The 26,182-nt window shown below is 37.7% G+C and overlaps 2 protein-coding genes across 2 annotated transcripts in view; both read left to right on the top strand.

Annotated features, from left to right (window-relative positions):
• LOC124634258 (CCR4-NOT transcription complex subunit 6) overlaps positions 1 to 26,182 on the top strand; it is a 151,213-nt gene that overhangs the window by 18,092 nt on the left and 106,939 nt on the right. The gene's annotated exons all lie outside the window — the stretch shown is intronic.
• On the top strand, positions 13,411 to 17,379 carry LOC124634259. Its single transcript, XM_047169726.1, has one exon. It carries the CDS (start codon positions 13,587 to 13,589, stop codon positions 14,997 to 14,999), a length of 1,413 nt encoding a protein of 470 aa, XP_047025682.1. The 5' UTR covers positions 13,411 to 13,586; the 3' UTR covers positions 15,000 to 17,379.

Below are 26,182 nucleotides of genomic sequence, written 5' to 3'. Positions count from 1 at the left end.
ATCTTTAAACTATTCATTATCTACTGTGACAATAGTTGAAACATGTGTGTCATGATTTTTACAGACACACTGATTTGCTTGGATTTATACCCACGTAAGTCCCAAAGAGGATAAAGCTGAGCAAATAAGGGTTCATGTCACTTTTAGATAAAACTAAACAAACGCCGTTTAAATTAGATAAGGCCATACCCCCGTACGAACTAGGGACGACCCGGGTCGCTCTCCGGGGATAGTAATCGTTGTTTGCTCTATACAATTTAATACACCGTAAGCATTGTACGTTTATTCTAAAATACGTACTTATAATTACTGCTGATAACACCTATCTATATTTAAATACTATCTACTATTATTGTAAACAGAAAATTGTATTACGCTTTATTATCTGTTTACCTTTTCGATTTCGTTACAGTCAGCGCCATCTATGCGTTTGTTGTAGCAGTATTTTAGTCCGAGCTTTCTACGTTAGATGTCGCTAGCTGTAGCGTTGAAAGTTATTCAGACGGCTAGCAACAGTGCTAATTAGTTGCTAAATTAAAACTTGATTTCATCCTCGAGACTTGAAGTCGCCATAAATTCTTACTGGGTTAAGTTAATTTAAGTGGAAAGGTCACCGTGATGCCGCGTTTTTAACGCAGTTTTTTCTTTACCCCTTCTTTTGTGGTTTTGAACATCTTTTGAGGAGGTTGTCACGCGGACGTAAAGTTCATGGCGTTTCTTATTTTGCTCTAGTTTTTAGAAAGGTATGCTCATTGTTGTAGTGGGATAGGTTAAGATAATCACGTTTCGAAAAGTTTCTCTTCAAAGATTTTGCTTAGAGAAAGTTGGATTAAATTAAGATTGCGTAATGTTTTCTAATGGAAACAGGAAATGTATTCAGAGAATTATGAAACACAGATGTAATTTGATGTAAGATTAAATTGCGTCTAGAATTTTAAACGTTTCTACTTTAATACCTACCTGCCTTGCTTTACTTGGAATAGGATAGAGGAAAATAAATTATAATATTTTGGTCCTAAATAAATTCTCTGCAAATTATATCCTCTGACTTTTGCTATATTTTGTTAAGAGGACGAATTGGAATTTTTGGCGCCAAGGATCTCAATTTTTCTCAGTAAATACAAAACGGATCAAAATACAACTTGGTTACCTGAAAGTTCATGATATAAAACTTATTTTGTTAGACGTAGAAACATGATTAGGTAACTTTTATAACAGAGAAAAATATATCAAACATACCTCTTTTTAAAAAGAGATTCACATATTATGGGCAAACGGGACCGATTTAAGCCTCTTAACTTTTTTAGTAGTTGAGTATATACATACTCTTTAAAATTGTAGAAGGAATTTTTATTAAATTATCATTTCTAAATAATAAAATTACAAAACCATTTTGTCGCTTACGACTTTTAGTTATAAGCTAGCGCGCGTATTGTTATCCTCGCCCCGCTCAGACGCTCCGACCCCTTTTGGCGCCTTAGATGCGCGTGCCGGTTATGGAATTATTGTTGACCAATTCGTCGCCTTAAGCCGGTATAATAATTTATATGCTCAACCAAAACGGTATAACTTAGGTCACAAACACACAAAATATTTACAAAAGATGCAATAACCACTTATCATGTTGTTGAGAATAGCATAATCCGTTGAGTTGATTTATAAGTTTATGACAAATATTAATTATTTTTATTGTCAGTCTAAATATAATATTTAATAAAAAATAAATTGTTTTCCAAGACCTGTCATGATAATGATTCACGGCTCCATAGTTTTTATTGTTCCATGGCCATTTAGAGTTGCTCGCATTATGAAGTCAGATTTTGGAAGACAAATAAAACTCTAATTTTGGATGGAACACTAATCATCTTATTTGCTGATGGAATTAGATACGCGTCTAGACTGGGGGCTATGCTCTGAGATGTTATGTTCTAGGATTTTGAAAAATACTGACTCAATGTTGAAATAGATAAGTGCATCTCCATTATATTAATTTAATTCTCATATATTACGCACAAAAAATAAGGAAGCTGGTTGAAAACTAAATAATGCAATGAAAACAATAAAAAATGCCAAAACTATGTCGTTGTTTGAACTAATTAAACATCTTTCCTCATATTTGCTAATAAATAGGAAGCATGATAAACATTGCTAATTAAGGAAATATGAGTTTAAATTAAATAAACACACAACTAAGAGCAATAGACTTTGTTAGGTACTGATAATTGTACGTACAAACACAATAGCATCATGTTTCTTAGGCAAGAAAGAGGAATAAGAAAAATAACAATTTGCATGTGAAAACGGGCGCCAAAAGAGGTGTAAACTATTAAAAACCTTATTGTGATATCAAGAACATCGATAACAGGAAGTTTCATGCTGTAGGCGTTGATATATTTTTAACGCACGCAAAAGAAAGTGCAACATCTAGATTACACATTTCTATAAGAAATAATACAGTCGCGATTTCATCAGTGCACGACAGTTTAATAAAGAGATGCGATTGTCTCAATGAGGCACAATGGAGCTAGAAAGTGTGAGAAGACGTTGACTGCGATAATATTAATTGTTGGTCTTACAAGTATCGGGGTGAGGCGGTCATATGTATGACTTTATGTCCGTGTACTAGAAAGATGTGCTCGAAAGATGGGTGCGTTCATGTGTGTGCGATACCCCATTTGCTTTATGTGTCGTCTTTTACTTTGAAAGACTTGCCGCTTGCGGATATGATCTTAATTATTATTGCATGCGGTTGCGTTGGATAAAATAAGTTCAATAGGCAGAATTGCCGTATGAGTCCAGAGATTCAAAGATCTTTGAGGTCCCTTTTCCGTCCTTGCCCAATTTTTGTTACCATGTCAGTAAATTCCTTCGATATCTACATAAATATAATATTAGTCCGATGCACCAAGATTCCTGAATAGCCACACACTATTGCATTGTGTACAAGTAACTATTATAGTAAATATTGTATTCATCATTTAACAGTCCGACGGATTTTCACATGTTCTCACTAAAACGACTTCACCTCTATTCATCGATATGGCATTTATTTCTACAGTAGATTATGTTCTTTCGAAAAGTAACTGCCTTGTCATATTGCTGACACCGAAAGTGATGCGCGGTTTCTAATTCTGGCCATTTATTTTCGGTTCGTGATGTTGCGTTTTCGACTTTTTCCTTCCATTTGATCGATCTTTTAAATGGCTACTCTTTAACTGTCATGTTGCTGTTGCTAACCTTCATTCTGATGGACTAAGTTCTTAATTGCTATCATTATTTACTCGGATACTAATGTTATTTATTTTACTTGTGACTTTTCGTCTGACTTTTGGATCTGGTGTTCATCAAGCAGAGCAAAGTTCTTAAGCTCTTAATCCGTAGATAAATACGTCAAAAATAAAATAACGTTGCTGAAGTACACTCGGTATTCATGTTTATTTTCTCTTTGATTATATTTTATTCGCTGACAAATCTACTTTTACCAAATTCTCTCAATTCTTGTCACACTAGAAAAATATTTAAGAAAGTGGACGTCTATCGGACAAATCGGTTATAAGACTGATTGCTTTGTCACGAATTTATTTCGTCTGTTCGTGTCATATTGAAACGACATTGAAAGTGACTATTTTTGTAAAGAGAAATTGCCTCATTTGTATCTGTTTCACGTTCTTACTTTTTATAGCGCTTAGCATATTGTAATTCGAAACGTTTCTCTCAATTTTTATTGTTTATTCACGTAGTAAAAATCAACAACTCGTAATTGTAGTTTTTTATGATTCTTGATGTCTAACTTTCTGATTCGTAAACATCAATAAAATGCTAATAACGATCCACGGTAAACGAATTACAGTAGATAGAAATACATTGATGTTACACGTAATAAATGTGGAACAAAAAATGATAGCACAGTTAATGCTCTACGTGATCAAAATAGCTAAACAAATTCGACTTCTCTGTTACGTAATGATATCTTATGTATTGCTCACGCGCACGAGTAAGGTGAAATTCGCCTTTCGCGGGCTTCCAAATTAGAGAGCCCAATAGTGCCAGTTCCTTTTACAGTAACGATGTAATCGTAGACAAATGTCCTAAGTTAGACACTACTTTTTGTGTGTCTAAGGAAATATCTGATGTTTCACAGAACTCGTAAATGCTAAATAACAACCGACAATTGCATGTTCCGTGTTTTGTTTGTTGTTGTTTATAAGCTTGCCTTTATGTATTTTTGTACATTTTACATACCGAACACCGATTATAATAATTACGTTTGTATTCCTTTTGTTTCCTCTGCAACCTTGCAATAACATTTATCCATCAGTATCAAGTCACTCGAAGGATAAATGGAACTTTTCAATACGCATTTAACGAGTAAATCCTGTTGAACTGACACATGTAACATCGTGAATAGTGTTTTTCGAATAAATAATGGTGTTGATTTTGAGCCGGTCATCGATAGTCACGCTCGGAATGACAATGGGCCGGGTGGCTTGAGGCCGACACCGCCACACGTCGCGTCCGCCGGCGCCACGGCCCGTCCGACCGGTGAAAGTGTTTCGCGAAAGTGAAGCCGGAACCAAACGCGCTGACGTCACACCGATTTGCGCAAGAGCACCCGGCTATGGTGAGACGTTGCGAAATGTTACCTCCTCCGTATTGTTGAGGATACGTTCGGTGATGCCGTTTTTGTGTGGACTTTGTTAACTAAATTACGTTGCTTGTGTAATAGTATTCTGGCTTTTCAAGCTCTTGTAATGACTCTTGAATAATGTTTATAGTCATTTGTTAGACTATACACGAACGTCTTTTGTTAGGAGTTGGAGGTTCTATTGAATGCAGCACCTTTATGTTAAGATACATAACACATCACGTTTTCAAAACGTCTATTGAATTGAATTCAAAGGCTACTGAAGTGGACGGTATTTCATCGCTTTCACAGAATATTTTAATTAATTCTCACTCGTGTTGTTAAACAATAAGAAATAATAGTGGTATCGTATCATTATATTTTAGAAAATATCAGTATAGTGTTGAATGTCGGTTAGCAATTATTTCTTATTATTTAGCAGTCTCGTGGGAGAAATGTTGTTTGACAATACAACATTAGCTGGAAAATTATTTTCATGACATTTCATTTACAGTTGGCGTTTGTAGGTTTATGCGAGGTTATAATGGGGTCGCAGTAAACATGGTATGTCGGCTTACACAAAAGAGACGACGCTCTAGGGATTATGTCGTTTCTTTGTTTACAGCGATGTAGCTACAAAATACTGCTAGCTGCTAGTTCATTCATAACAACAGACACTTTTATCGGACTTCCCACACAAGCATTTTTTTATGAAAGGAAGTAATTTTAACAAATGAATTAATATCCTCTCTTCGTACGATATCCTCATGCTTAATTTATCAAATGTATACGTTCATCACGACTCACGACCGAGCTCGTTAGTTTCGCACTTACGAACGTTCAGCTTCGCCACAACGATTTTTGCCCAAACTTTATTGCTTTTTGACGATCGGGTGTAATCAGCGGACATTAGTATACTGCTCACGTAGTTACAGACACCGGCCAGAAATATAAATTAGTTTAACTAACTAACTTTTAAACTTCTGCAAACTTATCCGGCAGATTATTACGGACACACGTCGTTTTGTTTGAAGGAAAAACTGCAAAATATGAAGGTATAGATGGTTTTTTCTTCGAAGACTTTCTTAGCTGTTTTTGTTTAATCATAGAACGTTAAAATTCCTGAGCTCGCGGTATCATGTTTGACGCTTTGACATATTTCGAAGGTGTCGTCATATATTTGAGGAACTTCCCTAATTCATACCTTTGAATAACGGTCGAATAAGTGTGGTATTTCTTCAAATTCTTAGTAATCAGTGCACAAAATGAATCACCAGGGTTCTCCTAATTTACATCTCTGTAACTTTTGAAGGAAACCAATGCAATATTATAGAAGGGAAATATTGAATCACATAAGCGACACAACTCTTTCTAATAACAACCGTTGCATTTGAAATTAATGACTGATAAAATTTCCTATCTAGGTATATTAGCATAGGCTCAATTACACACTTTCTGATAACATTCGAGCCAAACTTAGATTTGCGTACTTGTTCAAGAGCTGTTGCCACCCCAACGAGGTCAAACAGCCAATTGAATATTAATGACGTCAGGTGCTCAATTGAACAGGGGATTAAAATGGATAATACGCCTTTTCAAAATAAATTCCCGTGAAAAATTGATAAATTTCTGAATGAAAATGAGAGTCTGAAATTTAAATGCGTCTGGTTTTTAACTTTAACAAAAAGCCTGCGAAAGAGCCTATTAGAGATAATAAATTTTGATATTACACTGGATAAGGGACGAACGCTTGAAGACAAATTGTAAATTTTATCCAGTTTCTGCACGAAGGGGATTGTTCGAGAATTATATTGTTTCGGGATTAGATACAAGATGACAAAGAAGACGGATCTAATATTACTTGGTTGTTATATTTTCCGTTCAGTGTAATTCGTCGTATATTTTCTTCAGCCGTAATTTAAAATCGATTTTGTATGACTCATGTATGTACTTTCACATTAAAAATAGTTTTGAACTGAAGAAACTGCAGCCAGCTTTAGTCCAGTTTAACTACATATTTGTATGCAGTACTATTACTATTCAGCAAAAGTATACTAGAAATAACTTAGCCTGTCTGGAAACTAGCTTTTTGGTTGGTGTATAAACACTACTGTAATCCAGTTTTCTTTATTGTTTGAGGGCAGCAAAAAATCTAGATTTTATCTATTGTCACTCTCACTTCCTTCACGTTACTTGACTTTCTAGCTAGAACATCAAGAAGGTTGAAAGACCATAGTATATATTTAGTTCTTTACTTTCTAAATAGTTTATTTAATCACCTGAATAAAATAAATTAAAATGCAAACGTGGACCGGTTGATTAGGCGCCATCGCACCGAACAAATGAGTTAATGACTCGTTAAATAGCCGGTTGAGTTACGTGGCGCTACTCTACGTCAGAGGGCGGACATTGGGCGCAATGCAAGGGCACGGTGGCGCCCTTGTCGGGACTCGGGGCGCAAGTCTGGAGGTCGCGGATGTACCCTTCCCTCGTCCCTAAACACCAACTTTCCTGCCACAAACTCGGACTATGATAACTTCGTTATTGCCACAAATCTATAAACAGCCGACTGATTAAACCTCACGCCGCCGCAGCCGGGAAACTTCAGAGGGCGGACGTTGGGTGAAGTGCAAGGGCGAAACGCCCTTGTCCTCGTGAAGTCTGAAGGTCGATATGTACTGTATCGTCCCTTACATTTCGTTCCCCTACCACGTTTTTCAACGGCAACCCGTTAGCGTTATCTTTGCGAATGGTAAAAAAAACTTGAAACGTTATGGTCGGAGCGTTTTGCGAGTGCCATATATTTCTGGTAGGTTGCCAAATGAAACATAAAGTAGTCGATTTAAATATATAAAGTGCAGTGCAGCCTGCTGGGAAGTTAGAATCCCGTTGCCATTATGTCTTTAAGTAAATTGAAATTGTTTTATGACGTCATGACCCTCGCTCATTTGCCTGTAGCAGCATTTTCCGAAGATGGAAGACTCTAGGACCGGCTTTACGTACAATGGACAGCACATCGAGGTTCATTCCTTTGTAATCGTTCAATTGATTGTTTGTTTTTTTCTTTGATTGAATAATTATTGACAAGGCCAAGAAGGTTAAGAATTGTTGCTTGTCGAATGACAAATGTTTTCTAGCTAGCGCCGTGTTTATTATTTACTTACTCAAGTCCAACAACTTGTCCCGCTAACCTTAAAAGTAATGATAGTAACGTTTTCTATGGGAAATCATGTTTGCATATATTAGATACCTTCGATAACTGCGTAATTTATCATCTGGCAAATAATTATTGATGTATTTTGTATAATTAATTGTTACCCTTGAAAAATAAGTAGGTACAATATAATACAATTTTGGTTTTTAAAAACGTGAAGTTTGGTAGGTGACACAGTATGAGTAAATTGTTGTTTGAATAACTCTATTTAACCGAACAAAGCATTTGGAATAACTTTGTTTATTTACGATATTTTTGACGCAAACAATCTTCTTTTATTACGAGACTCGCATTTCAAGCGATTTGCTTTCAAAGCCCTTACATTATTATACATAAGAAGTGATGACTTGAATTTAGTATTGAAATTCAACGATCTTAATACTTAATAGTCAAACCCCGAGTTAGTGCCATAGATCTGTTCGTAATGACATCTGTGCAGATACTTGGATACAACAATCTTCCGATTTATGGTTGAGTGGAATACAAATGAGGTTGAACATAGTTCTTAATATTGCTCAGTCATAGAGGCTCGACACGTCATGGTTTATTGCCTCGTAAAGTGAGCTCGTGCCGCGAAAACGCATAACTTTGTATTAAGTTACAATTTCTTTGGCCTGATCATCCATTATACAGTGTTCGCCTAGACACTACTTTTGCAATAAACCCTAAAACTGGACTTAAACCGTTATGAAGATTTACAGTACTTTTTCCGCAGCTGCTGGCTGATTTTCATAGCTACGAAATGGCAATGTAAAATAATAGTCTCGGTTGAAATAGAAGGACATTACGATTTTCATCGGTTAACTATAAAAAGTAGAGAAAGTGTGTAATCGATTCAATAGTGCGCTAGTTTCAGATATATGCGATTCACGTCGTGATTTTCAATCGAGAACTCGTATTACAGACAATAAACGCAAAACACGTGGTTTAGTGAATGTAAAAGATATAGACTAAAGAAACCATAACGTAAACGCTTCACGCGTTAGTGAAAGTGCAGGCATTGAGCAGCGCCAATCAAAATCGCATTAGGCCTCGATACAACGCAGCCACATCTAGGCATTGTTTTGTTTTTGTTACGACTCTCATTTTGTTTTGCAAAATACTATCCCAGTAGATTGTACATTTAAACGTTGCATTAGTTGCATACCGGTTCGAAATAAATAATGTAAATAAAGTACATAGCGTTCAGTTTCACAGATAATGTTGTCACTTTAATGGTTCCGTTGCACTTTGCTAACCAGTTACACGTCGTGTTGCGCTCTACTAACAAATGACGCATAATGTGGAGTGGCCATTTAAAATAGCAATTAACACATCGATGATTAGCGTAAACAATAGGCAGTTATCGAGCAAACGGCCGAACACTTGCGCCGGCGCCGCTTGCTGCAACTGACGGAAGCGCAATTACGTGAACATTCACCGGAAGACATGCGCTCGCGCAAATGACTCTTAAAAAGTGCTAAATGCAAATGTGGGCCAATTGTAAATTTAAATTTTGGAGTAAGTACAGAACGAAACAAGTTTAATGTAAGTTTTTTTGACAGTGACAAACTCCCTTTACGGTAAAAAGGCACTCCGTCTTTTATGCTTGAGTTCATGGCCTTCTTTTTTTGGTGTACAAATTGGTCTGGCTTCCCTTAAACATATTAAGGCTGTCTACTCTTCGATTAGCTTGTCGCGACAGCCTGTGGATATAGTACGCGTGACAAAATAACAAATCCATCGATTTGTGTAGTGTGTGTAACTGGCCTTGAATTAGCCTTAATACAGCGTGGACGCCATTGGAAAATTGAATTATGTTTATCATTTCCAACGTACCTATGTACCAGCCTTGTTTTATATAATTGATTAGCTATAGCTCAACGGACAGTGTAAAGTTAATTCAAGATTAAAAAAACTTTAATATACCTATGCTTGTAATCCATGGTTGAGTTGTGTGTTAACATTAATATTAAACACCGAAGGAAATACAAAACAATTTCTGTTGATAAAAATTGAAAGGAGTGGAAATGGAAAGTGTATCCGGCAATGGTGATAATTAACCTGCAAATAAAACATTTGCTGACTTTCGAATGTAATGGTTGGTAATACTTTTTTTTTTCGCTGTTGCTAAATGGGTGTCGAAGAATTATTTAACACCTTTAAAAGTCATCGGCTTCGTGTTATCTGCAAAACAAATAGTTTTAGCGTACGACAATGTTTTGTTATCGAACGGAAGCCGAAAAAGCTTTTGTGGTTTGTGGCCTTTTAGTATAGCTAGAAATTAACACGACCAGTTAATTTCTAGCTATACTAAATAATGTTTTTACACTGAAGAAATAAACATTTCACGTGGTTTCGATTTCTCTTCACCGCTGGAGTAAATAAACGCTTTTCACCAGAGTGTCACTGTAATGGAACTTATAAATGAAAGAAACAATAAAACAAATTGCCTAGTGATCAACCTTTACTACCCAAACACAACAAACCCTTAATCTACTTCGAACTTAAGCAGCTTTGAAAAACGAGGGGGTTCCAACTTCAGACACATTATTAGTGAGTTACGCAATTAGTGGCTAAACGCTAGCTATATTGATGAAGCAACACTAGAGCCTGGTAGCTTATTGTGTCGCTACAGGAGATTATACGCGTCGGCTTTTCTAATTACTGCAACATGATAGTGAGCTCATCCGGCTAAGGAGAAAGCGTGCATACCATCAAAATATGATGACGCCTTCGGGGTAGCGCACAGACCTGTTTGATACACAGCCAATAACTTTCCCTTAGAGATATAATCAGCGTTGCTCTCGTAACAAGCGTAACACGTAATAACGACAGTGTTACACGGTTAACGCATCTATTCGAGAGCGAGAGTGGATGGTAAATTGATTTTGTCTAAGCACGCGACGGCAAGGGTCAATGAATCTGAACACTTTCTCTGATCCGCCGTGAACGATCTGAACGATGCACCGCGATGTTACGTGACATGAACTGCACGCCATTATTGTCTCTCCACATATGTGAATACGAGCCAAAGTTTATTGCACGCGACTTGGCGCCCAGATAAAGTCATTTATGGAAAGCGAGTAAAAAGTTTAGCAATCATGCCCGATGATTTTAAAATACGTGAGGATAAAGTTGTAGACGAAAATCAGTTGCTTTGCAGGGGTATTATATTCTCCCTTTAAACGTAAACATATAATCCAATGACTTTACTAGCTTGGCGTCCTTCCATGTCAACCCCTTTAAACTAACATGAACAATAATATCATTCTTTATCAAATTGTTTACGTGACCCACACGGATAGTCGACTCGCCCCTTTTAATACATACGTTAAAAATACACCAAATCAACAATGTTAAATTTTTTATTTCATTTCAACCCTCCAAGGTAGGGTCGACATTTGCGTGATATCTGACTTTTTTTACGCGTTTTTGTTCCTGTGACAATGACAAACACAGTATTAAAATGATATGTTAGACTCTTTCTATATTTGACCTCTTTGTCCGACTCACTAGACCTTAACAAATAGGATCAGCTGACAGAACAGTTACCTTCAGCTGTTTTTCACAAGAACTTTCAAAATAAATGAATATTGTAAAAGTTGAGATCTTTTACTGAAGATTAAATCTAAAAAGGCACGTCTAATTTTGAGACTTTAGTTTCTACATTATTAAGCAAATGGTATAAGAAAAGTCTTCTTAGTTATCTCGCTTTTTATAAAGCAGGCTATTAATAAATGGGTATCTTAATCGAAGCAATAGTCGGCGTTATAAAATTAAATCTAATTCAGCGGCCGCTGCAACACTGTTGTAGAAACCAAATAAAAGAAACTCTTGTTATTGATGTTTCGAAGCTGCGAGGCTTCTTGCTCTATGACCACATTGTATCAACAATTTAGCTTGGCCTGAAGCGCTTTATCTGCTAATAGTAACAAATCAGCATATATTCTTTACGAGGGTACACTCTCGAAGATGTTATCGTCAATAAAGCTTACGAAATATTAAACAATTGTTTACGACAATTACACGATGTATAGTGTAAGCGTTTGATTCACCTAACTTTCATTATTCGCCTCGATGAAACTTCTTGTTGTATGATTATGCTAAGTATACTTACTTTCATATGTATATCTGCATATTGTACAATGGTACTATCGCGTGCTAAGTGTGTATATAAAGTGTTTTAACGACTTCTGTTTTGATTGAGTTTGTTAATTTGAATTTAGTTTTCATAATTTGCGTGCTTCTTCGGTAGTTTTGGAAAGTGAAATTATTTTTGGGCTTATTTACTCTCTCTATAGCTTCCTAGATTTAAACATCCAATAAGGCCATCATTTTATTTGAGCATTTATGAAAAGCATTTATGATATCAGTTAAGTACACAATAGTACGTAAGATACACACGATAATATGCACAAAGCTGACGTTTATCGAGAGAGAGGTCTGACTCATGCTGTTCACTTTCACCGGTCCTCTGGCACAAGCGCCGAGGCTTCAGAGGTCGATGGACACGTCACGGGCATGACAAAGAGGATAATAACTTAAAACCTTCTTATTGACGTAGTATGACTATTGTAGGTTTTGAATAGAGTTTTTTTAAAAGCTCATGTTATAAAAGAATGGTTAAAGTAATTCAATAGAAACCTATATCAATTTATGAGTTATGATAACAAATAAAACAGCAGTCTATGTTTGTAAAAATGTTGTAGAAAAATCGTGACTCGAATGTGTTAGATTATTTTAAGATTGTCAAAATTATAATATATTTTTTTGCATCTGCATAGCTTTATTAATAAGCTCGAAGGACTACTAAACTATAGGTAAACTAAGATTTTACGACAAATGCACTACTAAACCCACTCATTTACCAAACCCAAAATACGGCAAAAACAGAAACGATTTTTTTAAGTATCTGTATCACATTTTTTATTAGTCCATATTGCTGTTGAATTTATTTTATTTGACACATTGTCACCCGAGCAAGAAAGTGTTACATTAAACACCCATTCAGTTAAACCACTTTTCGAAACAATTTACTACCCTATAAACGAATTTAACTAAGGTGCTTTATCATTAAAGCGTAAAACTTATAATGCCACTTTAAGGACACCCTAAGTTCCTTATGTGTCGGTGTTTCACTTTAATAGTCGTTGTTTTATTGTTACAGGTAAGATAACGCTGCCCCTTAAACTGTCCGGGGAAAGCGGTAAGTACTCTTACAGAGATTTATTTCATTACATAAACGTGATTTTATAACAATACGCCGCAGTTGCAATTTTTACATAAAAACCGTAAATTTTTACTTTACACTCGTGCTATAAAATAAATACATAACACAAATTAATGAAAACAAAAAACCCAGTTACTGCTAAACGCAGCTATAGTTTTATCTGCTTCGTTAACATTTAAATTAACAATCAAAAGTTTCTTTTTTCCGAACACCGCAAGGAAAGTAAACAATGTCGAGCGGTTTAATTGTAAAGCGATTAGGGTTGTAAAGTTTTCCGGTGCATCGACGCCACAAACGATAGGCGCGTGGCTCGTCGAGTCAGCGGCGCTCCCACTCAACACTCGCGCCCGCCGCCGGCTCGCACCGCACTCATTCACTCCAGTATTCTGCCGACAGTCGCGGCGATAGCACGCGCGCATTCCGCTACTCGCCTCAGATGTTAGTGTACGATTACGACATCGCGTTGCAACTCGGACTTTTACCGTGACAGTGAAACGTACTTTCATGAATATGGGTTAAACGCCCCCTTTAGCGTGATGAGTCCGGGCGAGCGCGCCGCCTTAGGGCGCCGCGAACCCGCTCGCCCCCAGTATGCTGCCACCGCACCGGGTTTCCCGCCGCCCTACTATCCGCCCTATGGCGTACCACATCCGAATGCATGGCTCGGCGCCCCGCTCATATCGATGGCGGGGCGTGCACCACCGCAGGCCCGGAACACACCAGTGTCCAAGTTAGCTATGCACGCACAAGGAGCACCCCTCATCATACAAAACAGGCACGACCGACGAAAGTACACCACTGCACCGGAGCAGCGCAACCATCGGCCACTTGCACAAGCGGAGCATGTCACTAGAGACCGGTGTGATGCACCTGAGGGAAACAGGCCGCGCAATCAACAGCAGCAAGCGCGTTCCACGCGAGGCGGACGCAACAACAACACGGATGCGGTCAGTGTCGCGAGTGATGAAAGTTCCGGCTCGACCAACTCAGAGACTATGTTGCCAAGGATTATCAAACCACGAAAACGACGTAAAAAGGATAGAAAACCTAATAATATCGTACCGCATGATTTAACCACGGCTGCTTTGGATCTCGGTGATGTTGATCATTGTGCGGTGTCGGGCTTAACGTCTTCACATGGAATATATGAGGATACTTACTGTCGGGAAATGTCTTTGCCTTATCGTTTGGATGTAAAAGTGTTAGAGTACCCAGAACCAGTACCGGAAACGTACCGAGTTTCAGCATTAGGTGAGGCGTTAGAAGCGACCCGTTTTGGCCTGGCTGAGGCTGCTTCACCTGCGGAATCTGCAGTTAGTTCATGTCAGTGTCGTCTGTGTGATCCTGTGGGGCAAATTTGGGATGCAGATTCAATCGCGGATTTGCTGGATGAAAATTCTTGTGGTGATTTCGCACCTACGAAATTGGAAGAATCTATGAAAGTAGTTGGCCCTTTGGGTAAGAGAGGAGTTGATACGACTTTACGACGTAGCTGGAGCGATCCTTCATCGCGGGTTCCGGAACGACGAGAGATTAATACAAGCGAAACATATTCCGCCCCTAATCTTTATTCATTGTTCCCACCAACGAGAAGGGCTAGCTCGCCGGAACCTCGGTCGCCCCTCGCACTAGACATTTCCTCCGAAATCGTCACCTCGATGAACGGCCACCGTGACCTGGAAATCAAGTTGTTTTCGACCTCGCCCCCGGCTACGAACTCCAACCGTCGTTCCTTCTTCGCTGATAAAAGTGAAAGTGCTGTGAACAGATGTATCGCGGGCAAAGATCTTAAAGTGAATAGTGCGGTGAATAACAACAACAGAGTTGACGCTAGTGTTAAACCAGATGGCAAAAACAGTGAGGATGTGTCTGAGACGGGGTGTTCATCGGCATTCGTAGCTGGCGAGCCCTCGCGCAACATTTGTGATTTAGCCTTAGTAACTGCCTGAGGTACTCGTGTTCGAGTAGCGCGATATGTTAAGTGGAACTTTAGTGTTGTCGAGCAGTCCAGGTGGCTCTACGCTCGCCATTTGAGCTGGACTCAAATTGTCTCAGCGAGGCATGCACGGAACGTCTCACTATCCAAGGCCCACTAAAATTGAGATCTCCGAATCGGTTTCCTGTAGATTCTATAATTAATTTATTGATAACAATAGCGTAGGAAACTGACGGGGGACTTTATCTGGTTACACGTTGAAGTTTATTATTCGCCGTTTATTACTGTTTTGTTAGGCGGAAAAGTCAAATGTGTTCATCAACGTTGAAAGTCTGAAATTAAAATGAATGGGTTATTGTAAGTTTGCCAGTAGGCGTCCATGTCGAGTAAATGTATGATCGGTGGATTCACGTACAGTTAGTAACTGAACGTGGTTCAGAAATGTTTCTGTCGAAGTTGTGCACGCAGTCAAGATAGCAATATATGATATATTATAAATCAATTGCAATTTTGTGAAACGAGCGAGTGCAGCGATGTTGCAGGCCGGGCGCGCCATAACTCGCCGTGTGCAATTAGCGTTTCACACTACTGACACGGTTCTCGCGCTGCGGCTGCGCGCTCACTATTGCGGTTTCCCGCGGTTTTCACCGCGCGCGCCGTTCCGGGTGGCGCCTCGTGCGCGCGCACACCGTTTCATACCACTAATGACTTTTTTCATTCCACCTAAGTCTTGACTCTCTCCAGCTATTATGCTTAACATGAATATTCAGTCCACCACACAAAAGCGGACTCGAAAACCGGCAGTCGAGCTCTTATCTAAAAATCTATCGATCTTAATGTGCTTATCAGTATTTCTAATTAAGCCTTTATAAAACAAGCATTCGTCACGTCCGAACGATGAAGCGACTGTTAGCTATTAGAGTTATTATAATATCGTAAGCGATGAGCACGTTTGACCATTGCATCCATCACGTCCGACCATAAAATTCACGAAAGTATCATTATCATAGTCATTGAAGTCATTATCGTCAACACAGCTCATCATCTTTATCATTATTTGCACTTTACATGACGTTTCATCGCCGCGATCGCAAATCTTTGTTAGTGTTGAAATTACTATTATTTCCTGCAGTTACGTGACTTTAAGTTACTAAAGTGTGTTAATACCGCGTTCGTTTCTCATAGTTACATCACAGGTGTGCTATAGACAACGTGTCATGATGTACACTTTTTATACTAGTTCTTAATCTGATTAAGATTTTTCCGATATAATTATGTAAAGACTAAACTTTTTCCGTATCGTGCCTGAAAATGCGCTATAAGTTAGTTGGATATATAATTCTAAATGGATTGCTTTTGCGACAGTGCTTCAGTTACCACTTAATATTTTTATTTACGGCACGACATTGTCAAGGTCCAAATAAAACTACCTATCGTAACATTTTATTATCTGTCATGAAATAAATGAATAACGTGATAGTATTATCATTTAATATGTAAGTTGTAAAAAGTATCGTAAAATCCATGGCTTACCGGCGAATAGAATTCTTCCTTTTCCGCATGTTTGTCTGTCTTTTTGTTTATGCAAGGGTACAGCGGAGTAGGTGATGCCAGATAAAGTTCCATAATAATGTAGATAATGTGAATATAACTAAGTTATTCATGGACCGTACAGTTGTACGCAGTCTCTATCGTTGGGTTTTACACTCTACGGGCTGTTTCTATGTTTTACGTTTTTATTTTTATGTAAGTATGTTTGCTTATATTGCTCGGCGCGTGCGTGGGACGACATGATAAATTGGTTTTTGCTTCACTTTTTTTATCTCTACGACAGACTCGGGCGAAGACGAGGAGTTATTACAACGCCTTATCTTCTTTAAATTCAGTTTTAATGCGTACATTCAGGGATTGGGTTATTTATCTGTGCCTTAATTATTTGTGCGTTAAACTATAACCGAACACCTTGAAGTTGGGCTTTCTTCATAGTATGTAAACTTTTTATCGAAAAGGAAGGGAGCAATAGCTTCTTAATTACGTGACGATACGTCTAGTGTTGCTTTGACTACAAACGATAAGTAATCGGATTAGATAGCTGCACTTGTTATTACGTCTGATATTTAATGTGCTGTAATGTTCTCGTCTGTATCGAGTAAACAAACACGCCCTAGTCTGTTGTTGTGTTGGGATTTATATGGGGCGTGGCATACGTGGTTGTAAAACTCAACGATACTCCTCACTATATTATAAACAAAAATAGGCTATGTCTAACATACTGAGTGAATGCATTTTATACATAAAATCTAGGTTTAATATTTGTTTGTGTATGTTGTGAGGCATGAGTTCACGCTCGCACACTATTTTTGTACAATAAATTACCATGTCCTGATGTAAAAGTGGTTGTTTTATTTCAATTTGATATGTGTTTCGATATACTGGTTAGTTATACACGTGTACTTTAACGCTCATTTCAACAGTTTGTTGTTAGCGATTTATTTATTTATTTATTTAGTATATCTTAAGACACCATGGACTGTGTTTCGGATGGCACGTTAAACTGTAGGTCCCGGCTGTCATTGAACATCCTTGGCAGTCGTTACGGGTAGTCAGAAGCCAGTAAGTCTGACACCAGTCTAACCAAGGGGTATCGGGTTGCCCGAGTAACTGGGTTGAGGAGGTCAGATAGGCAGTCGCTTCTTGTAAAGCACTGGTACTCAGCTGAATCCGGTTAGACTGGAAGCCGACCCCAACATGATTGGGAAAAGGCTCGGAGGATGATGTTGTTAGCGATTTATTTTAATACAGCCAATTGCATCATTTGGAAATGTAGGCACGCAGAAGCCATTTACATTATGCAACAATGTAAAAGAGAAAAAATGAAAAAGTATTGACCGCGTTTCGTTACAAAGCTTTGATTGTCATGAATCATAGCTACAAGCAACACAATAAGGAAACTATCGATACTTAAGAGGCTGGCAAAAGAAAATTCAAAACATAGTTTGTAAACAAAGTAGAGGTGTTTGCGTAACTCCAAAGCTACTCTCTATTGTGGTACAACAGCTGGCAGTCGGTTACGCATGTACCATTGTGCTCTCGTTTGCAACGGACACGTTTGGGTGCGAAGTGTTAACTAAACTCGACCGGCAGAAACGTTAGGTAATCACTTGAATTGCGATGCTGATTGACCAGATCATTATTTGAATAAAGAGAAAGCTACTTTAATAGTTCTATCTGGTTTGGTTTAGTCTCTTCACTCTTATTTTAATCTCATATTCAAATACAGTTGATTCGCGTACATGATAGACTTTTTATGACCAGGAAAACCTATTACACAACGTGAAGATTAAAACTTTTACACAATGATTCTGAAAAACAATCTTTTATAGGTACTTATTATATCTTGTTTTGTTACGTGTATTCAAAACGTTTGATATGAAGCCATTTGTTAAACATTTGAACAGTATAGAACGCTCACAAGGACGTCTTGGTCAATGTCACGAATGTTTGCTTTAACATTTTTATGGTTATTGCTCTTACATGAAACTGCGAAAATTGCATTTGTAACACGTGTTTGTTGCACGTCAACTTACTGATATATTCGATTGTCTCAACACTGTTGTTAATTATTCCAGGAAACTTCATACAGCATACGCTTCTTTTTTTTTCGTAATAAATTTGGCAACCGCAGCCAACGCAATACGTAGATGTAATTCAATACTGCGCTCGTTCTGGAAGCGTTTTTGTTTTAAGACGGGCGATTTATCAGGTGTCACTGCCGTCTAACTACAGATATTACAGTCCACTCTTTGCATATTTAAAATTTAACCTCTATGTATCCTCGAGAAACTGTCAATCATACTCTTTAGCGCTTGTTATGAATCGCTATAGTTATTTTTTGCAAAATATTAAATTGCAGTATTTGAAGTGTGAACACCAGTTTCTAGGTTTTATTTTACATTTGCGTGCACGGTCTACGCTTATCTACAATTTTTGTACCTAAACGTAAATATCATATTCGCTGGCTTAGAAGTAAAAATATTTCGTTATGGTTGTTGCAATCTACATGTGACCACAGAACAATATGTAAAAGATTAAACTTTTTATTAAATTGTTTTATGGTAGGTAGGCTTATGTAATTTACAATCTAAACTGAACTGAAAACTTGTAAGAAGATTAATGATAGAATGTTCTAGCAATACAATTGTAGCAACTACATCCAATGCAGATTGCTCACACATCTCGTAATCCACGAATCTGGAGCACAAATTCGAGTTGATCTCATAAATCTGGCAATGTTATCGTACATTCAGTTATTTGTTTACGCAACTTCACATATCACGCGTTATTACGGCGCATTACTGTTTCTGCGCGGACATTATTACAGTTTTATTGCCGTTGCGACACTTGCTACAAGGCACAGCTTTGTTATACTGACATTATGTGACGCTACTGCGGATACACTAACTTATATTTATTGCCAACTTAGGATCCGCTCTCTGACCTTTTAGGATTTAGAGGACGCCGTAAAAATTGGGCTCGGATGTAGAAATGTTGAGGTATGAATAGTGTAGGAGGAAAATGTAATGTAAATCGATTTTACGTCATCCAACTTGGTCAACTGCCCTTAACTTTAATCGTACATTGCAAAACCAACAAATTAAGAATATTGTACACTAATTAAATAACCGTTCATGGACGTTCAAATATGGCATTTCCTTTCGCAAACAAATTGCTAGACCACTTCATTATGTATTCACATGACCAAAATAATTATCCCAAAGGCCAATTTTCGAGGAAATTATTTATGTCGACATCAAACATGCAATGTACAGAAAAGAGTAGAATAATTTAAATCAAGCAACTCTGTTCACACAATACAATGGACGATCGCACGTGGCGGGTGACCTTGGCTCGCTCGCTATAGAAAATCGCCACTTGTATATTATTGTCTCGACAATGTAAGGTAAACATAACACCATGTAGACAATGTTACGCGTAATAGCCGTGGAACATACGATGCTTGGTTCTGCGTTGTTTCCTTGTCGTTCTGAGGGTTTGCGAATGCTTTATGGCCCGTAATGTTACGTTATGGCTTTATTTTCTATTAGGGCCTGCGCTTGCGCACGCGATCGAATTTAGGTGTACTTAGGAGTTAAGTGAACATACCTATATGTACATCGTTATGAACATGCAGGAAAATATTTTCAGCAAAAGGCTTCGTTGAAATAACGACGTGCAATGACATCCAATTCATAACGTATTTATAGAGGTTGTCTAAAGTGATTGACTTGCAAATCACAATTGGCACTTCATAACATCTGCCAATTTTGAAATATGCAGGAAATAATTGGAGTCCTCGAACACTCTTCGATAGCGGAAGCAGCTACGGCCGCACTTTAAATATTAAATATGCAGCAGGCATTGCAGCTATCCAATATCAATAGTGAATTCGATCATACAAGAATTTTTAATCATATATTCTGCGAAACTTGTGACTGAATTATTACGGTGCAGAAAGATCGTCTTTCCAAGCCACGATATTATACCTCAGAAAATATATTCAAACTTCGATAAAGTAAGGAACTTAGCGAAAAGATTTAGCAGTCGTATATTAACTTCAGGAACGAGTTCTTATACTTTTCACAACATTGTACCGTGGAAAGTTTAGTGTTGTATTACATTTTACACTTAAATGGGATCGTAAACCGCATAGCTGTCAACGCCCTATCTATACGGCAGTAGTTGTTCAGGGTTAGTTTTCTTCGCCTGCGACAGGAGGCGGGGTAGAAAGCCGGCTGGCTTCCGTTCGGAAGTTTCACGCGGCTTTCACTCGCCCGGCAAGATATGACGCCTTACCGCACCGCACCGGATTAATATTATATGCTCGAACAGATTTGATCTCCTCTATGTAGAAAACTGACTTCCTTGCTTTAGAAAAGTTCATTCTCGTGGGAAAGGAGATCGACGCCTTTATATTGTACTGGCGATAGGGAAAGATTTATAACCAGTGATTTGTTTATGTTCACAAACGAGTTAGTAAAAAAAGATTCTTTATCTCCAGCTCCTTTGTAGGTTGGTCGGATTCTTGGGCGGCACCATTTTTTTAAAAGTTCAATTTAAATGTCTAATCGTACAAATGTATCAAAATTCGATTAAAGCCAAGAAACACGTCTCCTCCTTTATCGCAGCAAACAAAGATTATGTTTTTCAGTTTAAAGTCGTTGTTCTGTTACAGTCCATACAATATTAGCGCGTAGAAATTCTTTTCTAATTGGGCACACTAATGCCAGGCTTAGCACCGCTTCTGCGTCCGGTAGCCTTTACCGCAAAAGCCAAGTGTGTTTGCTCCAAATACATTATTTTTGGGTAAATTGGAGATGAATATACATAAACTCTGAGCAAATGATTTAAATCCTTTTGTTTTAAACTAAGTGTAAGTGCTAATGAACCTTTTTAGCACAAAAAAGAAACAATGAGCGAACCTCGTTTGTTCACACGCCGAGACATATTTGAAGACAAACGACTATCGGATGGACAATTTAATTTAAAAGTTGTGGTGGATGCTGCAGCTGGGTCGACGTACTGCCGAGGATCGTGCAAATCATCGTTACGAGAGAAATAAAAATAAAAACACAAAAAACAATTTTTCTTATGACCGTACGTACGATTTGTATCGGCGCAGTGTTAAATCGCATGTCTTCACGCGATTAATGTTAAATGTTCAATGATTTATGTTACGGTGAAAATTAAAATCCATTTTGCTTCCACGTAACGCGCGAGTTTGGAAGCCTGCTGGCTTCATTTGACCCGTGTAATTGTAATTGAATAATTAAATTGTTTGTTGACTGATATGAGGTACTTAATAGGTCATTATTCTTGACATGAATTGCGCAACATTTCAATACATTATGAATCTTTTATGGACTTCACATTATATTGAAATCGAATAAAAAATGAAAATGACCGAGTGCTCCAAATAATTATAGAGCAGAATTCTGGATGACCGTCAAGTCAAACAAGATCCTCGCATGATGTGCAAATCTATTGTGTCTGATTATATATTGCACCTCTCTGTCGTTTATTAACGATTCCGTTTAGTCATCTAATGAAGTATTCAGGGCTGAACGTCATGCGGTCTCGACGCATCCAAACCGGTCCGGTTTTAATAACAAATCATCTTAACCATTGTGTACGGATTATAGAGAATTACACGCTGATTTCCATTACCATTCCAACGTGCGTCGTTTTATTTCGAAATGTTACAACATGATCGTAATTTGTGATTTATTCACATCATTATTTCTAACAATATATTTTGATGCCCTCAATTCATGCCTTCTGATTAATAAGATTAAGATAATATTTCTTTTGTCTCGACTATCGCCAATCTACTGAAGTAAGTCCAATATTCAAAACAACAACATAAATCGTTGAACCTAAATAACAATTAATCTTTTCTTTGTGTCTTAAAAACATCACATTAACAGATCGTTCAACCGGGTCTTTTATAAAACCGATAAAGTACAATCAAAATTTTTGAACTTTGTCATTACTCATAAAGGCATTAATGTTCCAGATGTATTCGAATTATCTTTGTTCGTATTTTCTTTACACATCAAAAAACATCTAAAGGCCCATATTAATTAAGGAAGAATTAAATTCAGCCACCTCACAGTAATAACAATTTCTCCGTTGTTCGTTTTGGTTTGATCACTTCCTTGAATCGCGAGATGTATCTGCATGCTCATGAAAGTTTATCTCGGCGCAAGCCCACGCTGAGGAAGAAGCGAATAATATCGCTATAAATATATGAAAGTAAACCGTTACAATATAAAGCGGGCGTAGCAAATAAAGTTTCATTTGTGTAAGTCTGCGACGGGCGCGGTGCTCGGTGCAGCTCGATGGTGTGATTTCATAATTTTCTCCTGGCAGTTTTCTATGGGCGCGAGCCGATAAAGCTGTTCGAGTCGCAAGAGAAAGCCGATATAGTGTTGCGTTTCCCGATGTTCTTGCACTTAGCGAGTGTGTGTCAAGACATGAGCGAATAGCATTCATTCGTTAATTAATTACCCGTCATTGCTTATTCTACTTGTAAATTATGTTTTAATTGACCGCTGGCTACAAAACATTTGCGTCGCTATTGATCCAGGCAATACCTATCCGAGAATTGGAAGGTATATTGATTTCTAAACATAGAAATCTCTCAAAGATGCACAGATCAAAGGAACCTCGATTTACTTTGATCACTTGATGAATGTGAAACGTGAAAGTCAATGAATAGGAAACGCGACCGTTTTTTTTTTAATTGCGACGAACAACAAAGTGATTAACCGCTTTTATTAATAAAAGGTGACTGAGTTTTATTGCTGTTTTATTTCAATAAACTGGCATTTTTGTCGCTCTAGAATGGTGCCGTGAAGACTGTTACTTTAATTTACGTATCTTATCTATAAGATACAAGCGGAATATTTAATCTTGTCTTGGTATAATAATAGTTTTTTCCAGAAATGGTTAACTGTTTCAGCAGTTCATTTCAGAGATGTTCTACTAAATCTAGAGTAAAACTTTTAAGACCAGGTCTATCCATTTTGTGACGCCTAATCCGGCTCTTGAAAGGTCCTTCAGAACTCTTGGTTGTGTATGAAAACGCTGTTAGTTTGCTTTATGCGTCGTCGACCGCACTCGTACGCACCGGTCCCGCGTCGATACGCGAGCTGTGAGAAAGTTGTTTAGCTGCTCTCTCGGCGCGATTGATTCTGTCTCGTGCCGCCAACTGATGCCTCCGGGATGGTGCGTCACCTCGATGTGCTCAGTCAATGAGCTTTCCAAATCCTAATACATCTTCAATTTTAAAATCGCCAAAAATATTCAAAATATAAAATATAAAAAAACTTTGCCATCTTGATGTCTGTCTGATGTCAGAGGATTGATTTTTGGGCTATGAAGTTTCTTTTCGGAGCTAAAATATACAAAGCCCAATTTGAATGTTGAGTGGTTTAGTTTTAGGAATCTATGCAAATTGCCTTTATGTTATCTTTACTTAAAGATCTTGAACTTGGAATGAATTCGTCTGGCTTCGTAATATCATTATCTTTTCGACAAGACAATTTTTGTTTGCTTTTACATCAAATAAGATAATGGTAATTATCTGAAACACGCCTGGTGTTGCTATGTCGGTATTAATTTAGAGGCTTTTATCAAGGCTCCAGTATAACGAGTATCAAACAGTTGGGAAGTAAGGACAGATAAAGCTGGAGCTTTATGAATCCGTTCCGAGATTACGTCGCTATCACCGTAAGACACAACACGCGATAACAGATGCTAAGAGGTCACCGTTATCTTCTTCCTTATTTGATCGGCCGCGGCTTTCAGACGTTACAAGGACCTAAGTGCCTGATAAAGCACTTTGAAATTAGCCCATTAGCCTTGAGATTTTAAGTGTTTCAGGTCATTCGAGATTTAGATATCAGCTACTCATACAAACATCATCGTCTATATTCCAAGATATACCTACATGTAGAATAGATAATGACATTCGAGGCATATCTCTTATTTCATTAACGGAATAAACAGCATGCCATTATGTTAATCTGCTTAGCTTCGGGCTTTAAACAGTAACTGATTGATTGCCAAGAGCAACACACGAGTGCACGTATAGATAAACTACCGATGCATCCACGGAAAATACGTCTCATTACCATTACATGAATTAAGCATTCTAATAATACATTCTAAATGCAATTATGTTCATTGTAACATTGCACATAATGAAATATATCAACGTCTAAACGAAACAGTTATTGAATAATTATGTTTTATAAAAAGGACGTCATTATCCAGCAAGTAACAAATTGAGAGATGAGTCGGGTACAGAAATAGCAGCGGTTTGGCTCCTGGCTCCTAAGCGAGAACACGTGACTTTGCAGGAGAGATACCCGACACGTGGGGGCCCCAGGACACGTGATTCCTATTTAGGAATAGTTTGTGGAAAGTTCAGCTCGTTTCTCTATTACAGAGAATGGATGAGCGGTTTCTGAAAAGGTTAATGTTTAAAATTAGACATGCAGTTGTCTCAATTTAACCGTTTAGAACAGTGCTGAATTGGAATTGTTTATCAACTCAATACCTACTGTCAATACTTTAATCGACATCACTTTACACTTGAGAAAAAACATGTTGTTGGAACAAGCAAACATGTTAGAAGTGTTTGCGCAGAGAGCTTTGTTACAGAGACTAAAATGTTTGCGTAAAAACTTACCAGTATTTATTTTTACATTCGGACAAATGGCTCTATCAACATATTACGTTGACGACTTTCTAAGATTGAGACAAGTGTGAGGGGATGAGACGTTTTAATTGAATTGCCTTCGGCATTGCGTGTGCGACCTACAAACGCATGGCTTGACGTATAATAAACTTTGCAATTGCTTCCATGTTTATTTAATATCGCATCGTCTGGAATTATTGGAATTATAATTAAATGCCTTAGCAGAGGAACCTTCGTGCAAGTTATATCTGACACAAAATTATGCGCCACTGTGTTAGGAGTCGTATAATACAACGTTTAGAGAAAGTTAGTTACCGCCCAATAGATATCCTTATTTAAAGACAAGATTTTCATCTGCGGCTTTAATATTATTAGCATAAGTGCAATCAAATTATGTAGATATCGCATTTGTAATCTGAATTTGCTTACTACCAGTTATTCTGGAGTAGAATCGTTATCTTCTTTACTTAAGTGTTTATTTTTGTCAAGCTCTAGTCGAGAAAATTGAAAATGAATTTAATGTTGATTATCCTAGAAGTAAACGAAAATTAACAACACTCACAATGTACAATTGACGAAAGTCTCCCGATGAATAAAAAGTAATATTTGTTACCCTTGTTGGGTTAATGGTATCCATGATATTGTAGATAGCGAGTGTTTGTCATAAACATAAGTATCTAATGTAGTCGTGTTGCGGGAAAGTCCACCGATGCGTGTGGAAGGTCGGATCGTTTACCCCGCAACGTGATATCATATACGTTACGTAACAGTTCAATGCCTACAGTTAGATAACGGAAATTCAAACCCTAAACATAATGAATATTGGGACGAGTTTCGATCGCTCCGGCTCGTGGTGATTTCATCTGTATATTGAACAGTGCGTGTAATGAAAGCTTTTCGTAATACCAATAAAGCGAGCACACAATCTTATC

Source organism: Helicoverpa zea, chromosome 11 (genome assembly GCF_022581195.2).
Source record: "Helicoverpa zea isolate HzStark_Cry1AcR chromosome 11, ilHelZeax1.1, whole genome shotgun sequence".
Lineage (NCBI taxonomy): Eukaryota > Metazoa > Arthropoda > Insecta > Lepidoptera > Noctuidae > Helicoverpa > Helicoverpa zea.
The sequence above is the reverse complement of the archived record's forward strand: the minus strand, read 5'-3'. Positions and strand labels throughout refer to the sequence as shown.